Source organism: Asparagus officinalis, chromosome 6 (assembly GCF_001876935.1).
Source record: "Asparagus officinalis chromosome 6, Aspof.V1, whole genome shotgun sequence".
Classification (NCBI taxonomy): domain Eukaryota; kingdom Viridiplantae; phylum Streptophyta; class Magnoliopsida; order Asparagales; family Asparagaceae; genus Asparagus; species Asparagus officinalis.
In genome coordinates, this window is record NC_033799.1 from 10,579,546 (window position 1) to 10,591,872 (window position 12,327).

Genomic DNA, 12,327 nt, shown 5'->3' on the forward strand with positions numbered 1-12,327 from the left:
GAAGAGAATGATTTTTTTTTAAGTTTCAAAAGAGTGGCTCTAGTAGGTATTGTTTATACTATTTGGCAAGAGAGAAATATGTGCCCTCATGTTAACGAGAAGAGGAATCCAGTTTTGATAATCAAGCTCATTAAAACTGCCTTGTTCGTTTATCTAGAGAACAGCAAAATTCCCTTGAAGTTTCAGGGATGGTTTCAGCCTTTATGAGTCTGGATTCGGTGTTTTTGTTTTTTTCGAGTATTGGAGTTGTATTGTATGGGTTTTGTTGGTTTGATGTGAGATGCTCTGTTGTTTTCGAGCATGCTCCGCTCTGAGAGTTTTGTATACCCAGCAGTGCCTGGGGATGTGTATATTTACTGAACGCTAATTGGTTAAAGTCGGGAATGTTACTTCTGGGACCCATAGTTAGGCAACTTCCCAACTTTTCCTCTGAAAATACATGCAACCAAACAGCCAGAGACCCTTAATCCAAGAAGGTTCAACCAATGGATGACTCGAGGACTAATTCTACTACTCACTCCATAATGAACAGATATAAAGATGAAAACAACACCACCAAATAACCTCTATTCTGTATTGAACTTTTATAAATTAACTAATTGTGGTCTTCCCAAAAGCTCTACAACACATACAAGAAGTGTCTTGCTATCTATAGCCAGATAACATTCATCCACGGCATATGCAGTAATTCTTATCCTTGCCCAGTTGAAAGTACACTACTTCTGCCTAATTTTGCCAAACTAAGAAAATTTTATGTAAGACTAATCTTAACAATCCTGCTCAAACGAAAGTTATACAAGGAAGATAGTCAAGAGAATCTTCAATCATCCAAATGAAGAGATGGTCATGTTCAAAATATCCAGTTCTGGAGCTGCACTATGTGCAGCTAGACTGTAATCAGCGTAAATAGCATGTATATGGGAAGCCTATCTGAAGAAGTATATGCTTCTTCCTGCAAACATGATGAAAATCAGATGGTGTTCCCATCAAGAAAATAGGTGATCTAGAAGGACAAATGAAGATGATGAGCTGGGATTAGCAAAGAGGCATCTAATCTCATAAATAAGGGAAGAAACAGAGACAATAAAGTATCTTAAATGTCGCTCCTGTTTGGAGGTAAACGAGAAGATTTCTGAGCCCTCTAGGACTAACAAACAAGATAACGATTCTCCTCAGATTAAGAAAGAACCAAATAGTATGGGAGAAGAACAGAAATAGATGGAGAGAAAAAGAAGCCAAACATGAAAGAAGTCAGAAAAAGGACTTATCCAAAGTCTCTCTATTCCAATTATATAGCTAGGATATTTACCAGAAGCCTCTGGCCAACCGCCCTCCAGGAGATTTTTCCTAGACACCGATAGACAATCTAACCATTACAATTTCTAACTAAGCAGGCAATAACTAAAGAAATTATTATTTTTGCCGCTTGCTTGACACAAGGTAATGGTGTGTATTATTTAGCTAACCCCAAAATTATGGGATAAAGACTTTTTATTTTTTGCTGCTACTTCACATAAAATAAAGTCTAATTATTTCTCAGGAAAAAAGAAACATGGCCTGTGGGGTCATAAAAAAATACCTGGTCAATAGAAAATATCCTGGGTACTAACTGAATCAGATACACATATAGCAGGTACATCAGATAAGGCGTTAATAAGTTCAAATGCTCAAAAGTAAGGCCGGAAAAAAGTATGCATGCTCAATTTTCTATACTAACTGAATTAAATATATGATAACTATATCCATGTCTGCTTTGTCTTACAGAAATGAAAAAGGAGTACCCACTTTACAAAAATAAATAAAGGGGTAAATAAAGAAGATAATTTTGTTGACGACAATACTAAATAGATTGAGAGGCATGAGCTGGTTAAGGACAATGCAGACAGGTATGAAGAAGGAACAGGTGTTAACAAATCAGACAGACTTATAGATCATAATCGTCCACTAGCATGTATAAATTGGTACTTATACTCACTTTCATATATTTACTACTTAGTCAACCACGTTTTTTTTAGATAAAACCCATTTCTACTTTTCCTGCTGCTTTGAGTGAAAAAAAGACTGGCACTTCCCAGAAGAAGTATACATGATCAAGTCTAATAAGGAATTGTCTTGGTCTCCTGTAGTTACAGATTTGCAGTCTGCACTTCCCCCCCTTAATCAAAAGAATTCCACAAAAATTATGAAGACATATAGCACTAAAAGCTCTGTATTAAGCACAGGACAGGCAAGGAAAGATCACAAACAGATTGAAAGATATTAAGAATAAAAGCTAACTTGGTAAATATAATTTGTTCCAGATGCATAACAAGAAGAAATATAATGCGCAAGATACCCGATGATCAGTTGCTTTGAGCTTGGGCAATAAACGGTCCAGCATTTCTAGCTTTCCACAGAGTCTCACAAGGGAAGGCAGATAATGTCTTGGTAACAGACCATCAACCTGAAGCGATGAACCATAAACATTGCAACACGAAAAGAAATTAAATATAATTAAAGATATTACACACAAAATTTTCTCAACGTGTGAAATTACCATTTCAGCATGAAGTTGACTGAGATACGGATGATTGCATATATTACGTAACTCCATCACTGTGTTGTGCACAGAACGACCCTAATATTGAATATTGTAGAAAATCAGTATAATACATTGGCAGCAAGCACACAAAGATAGCATGTGAAGCAAACTACAGAAAATTACCTTTGTATTTCCAATTGACCCAAGATTCTCTTCCACCCTCTTCATTAGAAGTTTCTGATATGCAGAGGCTTCACATCTCACACCCTCTTCATTAGAAGTTTCTGATATGCAGAGGCTTCACATCTCACAAGCCTTTCAATTTTTTCAGGCAATTCATTTTCAACCTATCAAATAGATGAGGAGGCTTCACATCTCACAAGCCTTTCAATTTTTTCAGGCAATTCATTTTCAACCTATCAAATAGATGAGCATCAAATGGCAGAGTTTCAGTGTAACTGGGAAACACTGCTATCTATGTTTTTTAAGTTAAGTAAATCCATATTGCAAAGCAGCTAGTTATTAACTCATTCTATTTATACCCACCAACTCATAAGTGTAGGTAAACAAAAGCATCCTTCAAAGTTGAAAAGGCAAAAGGCAACATATGGAACTATCAAGAAAAATATATAAACCCTTTTAACTTTCTGTTCTCCTACACAAGTACTTAAATTATAATGACCACTAACAATAGCAAATGGCAGGGAATCATATGGCATATAAAGTGTTGCTATTCAGCAGGTTATATTGAAAACGGAATGAGCTTGCATTACACTCCAACAATACAAAGCTGAAGATTCCATTTCATGAGTAGCTTAGCTTATTCACCAGTATCTTTATGGACTCAATTGTTCCACTGCTGTTACTGGTGACTGAAAAGGCTCCGAGGTCGACTTCCTTACCTTCCCAGATGAAGGTGTTTGTTGTAGATTAAACAAAGAGTTCGGACAAGGATTCTGCTGGAATTGACAAATGTTGCCATAGAAGAAGGGGCAGCCAAAAGAGGTTTTGTACAGAAAAAAGCTAGCAGAGATCAAGCATGTGGCCAATTAAGAGATCAAGCATGTGGCCAACTAAGATCAGGATAAGCAACAATGATGAATTGATTTGTCGTGTTGGAGTGACCAAGACCGAAGGTTGCTTCTAATTTAACATGGAGCAGTAAACTTAAGTTGATTCAAATCGAGAACAAGTAAGAACTATAAGTTATAAAGTTGACTACAAAAATGGATTCCTTTGCCTAATTCATGACAGTGCATAAGAGATGCGGTTAGGATAGGAACTTCGGGAATAATCTATGAGAAGGAAATAAATGCAGATTGTAGATGAAAAAAAATCTATTTTCTCCTCTTAGATACGAAGTTGAAGGTAAAATTCAAAATTTGGCAAAATAAATGTTTAACAAACAAGATCTAAAGCCTTTACGCCTGTAACAGTTGTGTACCAATTTGTTATCAGTATCCAGATTGTGGCCTTTTCGGTATTATTGGATGGACATTTTCAATTTTTTTTATCGACAGCTTAATTTGAAGGAGCCCAACATAAAAGACAACTAATAGCTATTTCACAATTTTTTTCAGTAATTAGTATAGTTAGATTATGTTGTGGCAAAATATTATAAAATGGTGAGGTTTGGCAGTGATCTGTAGACATATGTATGTGGATTGACACATAAATGATACCCCAATTTTAGTAAATAGACATATAAAAAGAATTAGTATCTCTCAAAAAAGGCATAACATACTTCACCTTATACATATTCTTTTAAGGTGAATAATGCTTTACATTTTCACAAATGCCAGACATAGACGTAAAGAGTATCAAACATGCCATTTTTTGTTTGGATAAGTGTACAACATATAATACTAGCAACAAAACAAGAATTACAAATAAACACAGCATTTGATTAATAATCAAACTTCTATTTAAGTTAATAACCAAATTTACATAAATAAGTTATTTTTTTATTTCATAAAGTTTAAAGAACTCCAGTATGCAAAAATTGAATTTATTACAACAATATAATTATGTTTGCATATTATGCCTTACAAAACCTGTGTAAATGCCTGTGCAACATAGCCCAGCATTGATCATCATTTAACTACGCTCTAAATATGCTTCCAAGGGATGTGAATAAACCTGTGTAAATGCCTGTGCAACATAGCCCGGCATTGATCATCATTTAACTATGCTCTAAATATGCTTCTAAGGGATGTGAATATCTTACAGAATATGATAGTAAAAATCAAAACGACTGGGTCAAGGAGCGATTTCTACACAATGAAAACAAGGAAACACATGATTACTCCCCTAAAATGGCAATAGTAGGATATTCAGGTCATTATGCCTTAGATAATAAACTATACTCAGATGATCAACCAAAAAAAAGCTGATATAATCAATAGACCAATTGCAGAAGGTATTGACATAAACTTCAGACCAAGAGGAGCAAGTAATAATCCTTAAGTTGCAGACATGATACAAATTTATGCACATTTCTGCAACTACAGACCTTGTGTTTTAGCCTACGAAGTACGAAAGGTCGAAGGACTTGGTGAAGACGGTTTATAATCAAAAGATTCTCTTCCTCGGATAATAGAGCCTGTAAAACCAAGTAACCAGCAAATTATAAGCATCTGCCCAATTTGTAAAACAGGGACCATTTTTTCTTCTTTTTCTCCTTTCCTTTGAAGGTCTGTTAAGCAGGCCCTGAATAGTAAGAGTATAGCAAGGATGAAGATTACTTACTTCATCTGCTGAATTGTCCACGTTACTTTCAAATGGCTTGTTGAACCACTGGGAAAAATCCTCTGACGAATTGAAAATATTAGGTAATAAGAAATTAAGAAGCGCCCACAGCTCTTCCAGGTTGTTCTACAATGAAAAAAAAACAGTAGATGTGTCAAAAAAGGAGGAAGTTGAGATAGAGTTGATTGACACTGAAAGAGCATGATGGTAGATGAATGAACTTACAAAAACATATTATACTGTAAAAACAATTGACCAGATGATTGCCAAATAAAAGGAAACAAGAAAGTCTTAACCAATTGATCAAAAATGACAAACTAAATGTGTATTTCTGGAGGCCTGGGAGAAACTGTAGTTCAAAATTAAGGTGACCAAAACCCAGAGTGAATCAGGCATCTAGAAGTAAGCTAATTATCAATATTTGGTTACCTGTAGAGGTGTGCCTGTCAAAAGCAAGCGGTGAGAACTTTGATATAGCTTTAAGTCTGCATTTAATTTACAAGATGCATTCTTTATGCGGTGGCCCTCGTCAATTATTATGTAATGCCAATTGATTTTGCTCAGCTTCGGTCTATCATGTTTGTTCATCAAGTATTCATACGTTGTCAGGAGAACATTAAATTTCTGCTGCACAATCCTTTCTCTGCAAAAGAAAAGGCTATCAAACTTCTTCAACAGAATTGACAAATATATATATATATATNATTAGTGAATTAATTACTTGAACAGCCTGCGTCTCTCCTCAGGAGGGCCTGCATATGCAATCTTATTTATACCAGGGGCCCAGAACGTAAGTTCAGATTCCCAGCCAGAGAGAACAGAGGATGGAACTACCACCAGAAAAGGACCCCTGTCATTCTTTGTTTCCATAAGATAACAAATTAAAGAAATCACCTGCAGAACACCTTATCAACTCAGTCTGGAGCACAAGGATAACAATGGAACATGATAAGAACAGCAACAAGTATTATTCATATGGTTACTAGAACCGTCATAGTTGAATGAAACATACAGCAATATTATAACAAAACATACTTGAACTGTTTTACCGAGACCCATTTCATCTGCAAGAATACCATTCAAGTGGTTATTGTACAAGGAAACCAACCAACGCAAACCATTCATTTGGTACCTGTAACCAAGTGGCAAAAAATCACATGATTCTTTAATACTTAAAAAAGACAATAGCCGCGGAATGCAGAATACTGGTCAAGAAACTGTTAAGAGTGACAGCTGGGGATTTACTCTCGCAATTTTCCACCCTCCAGAGAATTTGGCTGCTCGTCAATACTTTCTTTTATGCTGAAAGACATAACAGGTTGTGAGATAAATTAAGGACAGTTGAAAAGTGTAAACACAACTGAGTTCATTTAGAACAGACATAGGCAATAAACAATTAAGGAGAATCAATGCCTTAACCAGATTTCCCATACCTATGTGCCATCATGTAGTACTTTTCGTTGCTTTCCAGATAATGCTGCACCAGAAAATATATAGTCAGACCGAGTCTAACAGCAATGTAAGGACTTCACAACAAGATATCTACCTCAGCCTGATCATTTTCATCTTCATTTTCAAATGTAAAATCATTCTTCTCGACAAAATTAACTGCTCTTTCATCCACTTCCCTCGAAATGGCCTTAGCCTCCTGTAACTTCGTACTTAGCTTCTGTAGATACTTTTCAGTCTCCTTGAGGAGCTGCCTGACACGGTCTGATTTGGCATCCTGTATGGTTGTGAATAGATCAGTAACCAAAAGTATATCACAAATGTAGAAGCAAATATCAGAGGGAATTAGATCAAGACCTGAACCATTCTCAAATATCCTTCCACATCATTGGCTTTTAACAGGTTAATCTTCTCACGTTGAATCCTGTCAATCTTTTCACGATGTGTCCGTTCCTTCCTCTTATGGAACTCCTTAACATATCTATTGAGACCCTTCCAACGCTCTCTCTTACCCTTGAAGAAGTCCTCAAGTTTTTCCCTGTAAATGCAATTGTGCATAGCAATTTCTTCTTCAGGCTACTCCAAAAACTTAAAGAATGATATATATTAGAAGCACAGATGATGAAGAAGAAGCATACCTGTGCACGTCAATTTCACCAAAGAATTCTTTCTGTCGCTCGCGTATACGCTTTTGCCTCTCTTCTTTCATTTTCTGCTCAAATCTTTCAAGTTGCTTCGTTCTCCTTCCATGTTTATGCTTCTTTATTGATTTCAGACGTTCCATATTAGATGTGATAGGCTTGAAAAAGTCATTGAGAAAATCACTGCCAAACAAAATAGCCATGCTGAAGATGTATCTCTCAAAACAAATCTCTTATAGGAATATTCAAAAACATTTAAAGTAGTTAATAGAGACAGGTTAGACTGAACAGAAGAGCTATTATAGACCTGCGTAAGCGGCGTTGAAGTTGTAAGAGTTGAAGCTTTTTCAATTCAATAACGCTTTTTGTCTTAGCAGAAATGTCTTCTGATGAGTTCACATTTTCCTGAGGGAACAAAAGAATTCAATTTGAACATTAGACTACAAAGTCCATCAAAACTCTAATACAAGAAAAGTTCTGATGTTAGTGTATTAATTGAGGAAACCTTAGATTAAAACCGAACTATACTTTGTTCGGCTTAGACACTTAAAATGTCTGCTTCAAATATTTACCACGAAAAATGTTTACCCTCATCATGACACAAGTACAAAGTTAATGCAATCTAATGTTACTATGACATGACGTTTCACGCATAATAACAACCCTTTCCTCCCAAATAAAGGAAAAAAAACTTGAACATCTAAATAGGCTGAGGAACAAATCGCAAAAGGAAAAGGAAGGTGGACTGTAAGAACAAAAACAAAGAGAATATGTTTGGTTATATTGATTTAACAAAAGCACATATACACTGCCTCATTTCCTGATGTTAATGATGTAACTATACACACAATTCTCATATAACAGAGTCAAACATCCTTGCACTCTTGGCCTTCCTTAATCCATCTAGAGCTTCACTGTTGGCAGTGACACATATATCTACTATGTATTTAGTTATATGCCTGGTCATATTCATTTCCTAATACATGCATAACAGATAGGCGAGAGCTTTCTTTTGGAGAGGGAAGAGGGGTTTGCAGTGACCGGATCCTACTATACATGACATGCAGAATAAACTGGATTAACAATCAGAACCCAATTAATATGTTTTAATTCAATAATAACCTAAATAAGAGCTATTTGCAGTCGATTATTAGCAATAAAGAAAATGCAACATCAAAGGGATTAATGTAGCAAGCAAAATGGTAATGGAGATAGCACATGAAAATATTGGAGAATCAAACCGCACCAAAACTGATGATTGTTTCATCTTTAGTAATATAGCAAAGCTTACATCCCTAATGAAATCAAACTTGGTTGTTCCGGAAAATATCAACTTCAGAAGCAAAATTCCATTTCATATAACACAGTAGTAAATGCATGGCATTCCATGTTTGCCATTTTGAGACATATTATAATATTTTTATATCCTTTGAGAAAGCATAAATTCTGTAACTGCTAATAACATTTTCTGATCCACACTCTTTTAGACATAGAAGGGATAGTCTTCCCGAAAATTTATTAAATCTATACTACTATAAAAAGAGGACTGTGGTGTTAAAACTTTTAATTTCCCTTTTTACCCTCAGATTTTGATAAATTCTAACTATGCCATTACCACTAATTAATTTTTCATTAAATAGATATAACCGCTTATTAATTATGCACCTCCTCACCTTTCTAAATAATTGTAATTATCAATAATATTATAACTACTAATTATAAAAAAATAAAAAATAAACTAATTTATCAAATAAGTATACACAATTATTAGTAGTAACCAATTAAATTATTCTAATAATTATTTTTGAATTATAATTAAATAATTAAAATAATAGTATAAATAGAATGATATATTACTAAATACTATTAAAAACTATATTATAATTCAATGAGCAATATAATAAATAGAATAAATTTTGAATTGCCTAAATAGTGTAATTATTTTAATAATATCACATAAATTGCGAATTACACTGATTATTAAGTATTGTTTATTAAATAAATCAAATAATAATTTAATATTATTTTTAGAGTATTTTCTCAAAGATTATTATATGATACTTAATAATCTATAGTTGGTAATGATTGAAAACAGACCTTTTTTAAAAAAATTAATTATTTAACATTAATAATAGTACAATTAATTATTAATGATAGTATAATAAAATTTATAAAACATTTATAGTACTAAATTTTTAAGAGCATAATTTAAAAAAAATAGATAAATATTTTATAGTATATAGACAGTATAATCATTTCAATAGTATTACTTGAACTAAGAGTTATATATCAAATAAGGTAAATTACAATAAACCCCCATAAACTTTCAGCGTTTTGCAGTAAATAGATTCTATAAACTTTTCAAAGCACACTAAACTCATAATAACTTTTGTAGAAAGCCCCCAATATCTTTTAGATAAATTACACCAAACCCCCAATAACTTTTAAAATGCCATTTTATGCCATTTTCTGGTTCTAATTTATAGGGGTTATTTGCAAAATTCAGGAAGTTATCAGGGGGCCTTCTTTGAAAAAGAAAAGTCATTAGGGGTTTAGTGTAATTTTTAAAGTTAATATGGACTGAAAGTTCACAAGGGTTTCGTGTAATTTACCCTATTAAAATAATTAATATGAGAAGTAACTATCACAATATGCTGCAGGTATCGAGTGTACCTATCTAGGGAACATCAAGAAAAAGTTAACAATATTAATGCAGCTTAGTTAATTTAAAGTTAAGTTAACAACTTTCAAATTAGAGGACCATATTTAAAAGAACTTATAAAATTTACAGCTTTATTTAAGAACAATTTAGATTTGGTGACTTATTTAAAAAAAGGTTAATGCTAGGTAATTATTATAAGAAAAACATTCAATTACAATAACTACACAATAATAATTAATTCATACATTTCTTTTTAAACAATCTTATTATACAATTTTATTAACGCATAGTTTTACTATTCAATAAAAAATTCAAGACTACGTTCACATACAAAGCACGTGCATTATAATAGCGATAGTAAAAAAGGGTTATAGACCAGAAAGATACTTGTCATTTGCTCTTTCCCAAATATTTTTAACCTTCAGGAATAAATGTTAGTAGATCTTGTAACTGCCATGATTTCCATTCTTTATACATAATTTTTGAAAATTATCTACAATTCAATGTTGTCACCAATTAGAAGTCGTATTTATAGCTAACTACATGAATGCTAACATTCACGTACATCATACAAATATGTACACTCCACACTCCTTAGTTGTAGAAGGGATAGTAGTCCTAGAAATTTTTTAAATGTTAGTAAAAAGGGTTAATAGACCCAAAAGGTGGTTGTCATTTGCTCTTCCCCAATACTTTTAACCTTCAGGAATAAATATTAGTAGATCTTTGTAACTGCCATGATTTCCATTATTTTTACATAGTTTTAAAATTATCTACAATTCAATGTGGTCAACACTTAACGTTATGCTTATATTTAGCTAAGTACACAAATGCTAACATTCATGTACATCATACAAATGCAGTTACCAAATATTCATATCAGAAACAAGGGTTCTTAAACATTTTAGTGACAATTTATCAACACTTTTTTCACAATTTCAACTTTCTAGCCAATTTACAGTTTTATTTCTTTAGTAAGTACAGTACCAGCAGGGATTATTTTTCATTATGTTTTTTACCATATCATATTCAAGACTCTAAGCTTCAACCAAGAGGCGCATTACTCGAGTCCGAAGTATTAGCTAGGCAATAGTTTGAGACCTGTTCTCTTGGCTATTGGCTACATGTGTGCCCTCAGAGTCTGAATAAAATTTGAATAGCGGATCTATCAATTTTTCCTTCCTTTGGGACATGTCTCCAGTCTATGGCGAAAAAGGCTCCATTCTATGAGAATTCGGTGGATGGAAACTGGTCATTCAGGATTATAGTAAACACCTCTCATATCCGTAGTCTACAACTCTACATGGCTAGAAACTAACACTAATTAAGATTTAAGAAAGGTTGATGTCAGGTTGGCTTTCACTGTTGTCAAATATGAGTATCTCTCCATAGTGGCTAACATTTTTGAGGGGAAAAGAGATGGCGGCAGCAGTGGCTATATTGATGAGGAGATTAAATCTTGTTAGCTTATATTGTGAACCCAAGGTTTTAAATATCGGATATCGGGGAAATATCGGATGGCCAAAATTCATATCGGATTGCGGATATCGGGGAAATATCGGGGATATGTGGTAAATATCGGAATACCATAATGAATGTTTGCATACATAGTATAACGCATTAAAATGTAATCTCAACATATGCAATGAAAATTTAAGCATACAAAATATGAATAATATATGTTTAGGATCATTAATCAACCTTCTAAAACAAACAAAAGTACAAAGCAACGTTGCAACATTCGATCTGTTTTTTTTAGGGTAAAATGTCATTTGATATAATGGAGAAATCTTGATATTTCGCCCGAAAATTCTAAACACGGTATATTATTTTGTAACAAGCTATATAAAAAGATATATTGGTCCACATATCGGCTAATACATCGATCATATCGGGGATTTATCACTCAAAATAGCCAAAAAGCGATAAAGGATATTTAAAGACCATATCGGTTGCGGATTTATCACTCAAAATAGCCAAAAAGCGATAAAGGATATTTAAAGACCATATCGGTTGCGGCAAGCCTTGTAAAAGGATATATCGGGGGATATATCGGATTTAAAGACCATATCGGTTGCGGCAAGCCTTGTAAAAGGATATATCGGGGGATATATCGGGCCATGTCAGGGATATTTAAAACAATGTGTGAACCTGAATTGGAAAGGCACAAAATTAACCAGAAACCAGGTCTATGTATTTACAGTCTGCCAGATGTGACGGGAAATGGTGAAACTTAATAAGCTTGGTGGGGCACGAAAAATAATTACATAATTCAGCTTGTGCGTGCGTGCGTGTGTAAACATCTC

The 12,327-nt window shown here is 33.7% G+C and overlaps 1 protein-coding gene across 1 annotated transcript in view; it reads right to left on the reverse strand.

Moving 5' to 3' along the window:
- LOC109844910 (chromatin structure-remodeling complex protein SYD) overlaps positions 1-12,327 on the reverse strand; it is a 26,994-nt gene that overhangs the window by 8,817 nt on the left and 5,850 nt on the right. Inside the window, exons 8-22 of the mRNA XM_020414076.1 lie at positions 7,667-7,764; positions 7,357-7,542; positions 7,076-7,256; positions 6,816-6,995; positions 6,703-6,746; positions 6,515-6,571; positions 6,305-6,401; positions 5,991-6,163; positions 5,699-5,912; positions 5,270-5,395; positions 5,034-5,123; positions 2,803-2,868; positions 2,705-2,755; positions 2,537-2,617; positions 2,336-2,443 (exon numbers count right to left, since the gene is read on the reverse strand). Coding sequence (XP_020269665.1) covers positions 2,336-2,443; positions 2,537-2,617; positions 2,705-2,755; positions 2,803-2,868; positions 5,034-5,123; positions 5,270-5,395; positions 5,699-5,912; positions 5,991-6,163; positions 6,305-6,401; positions 6,515-6,571; positions 6,703-6,746; positions 6,816-6,995; positions 7,076-7,256; positions 7,357-7,542; positions 7,667-7,764 — 1,752 coding nt within the window. The remainder of the gene's footprint in view (positions 1-2,335; positions 2,444-2,536; positions 2,618-2,704; positions 2,756-2,802; positions 2,869-5,033; positions 5,124-5,269; positions 5,396-5,698; positions 5,913-5,990; positions 6,164-6,304; positions 6,402-6,514; positions 6,572-6,702; positions 6,747-6,815; positions 6,996-7,075; positions 7,257-7,356; positions 7,543-7,666; positions 7,765-12,327) is intronic.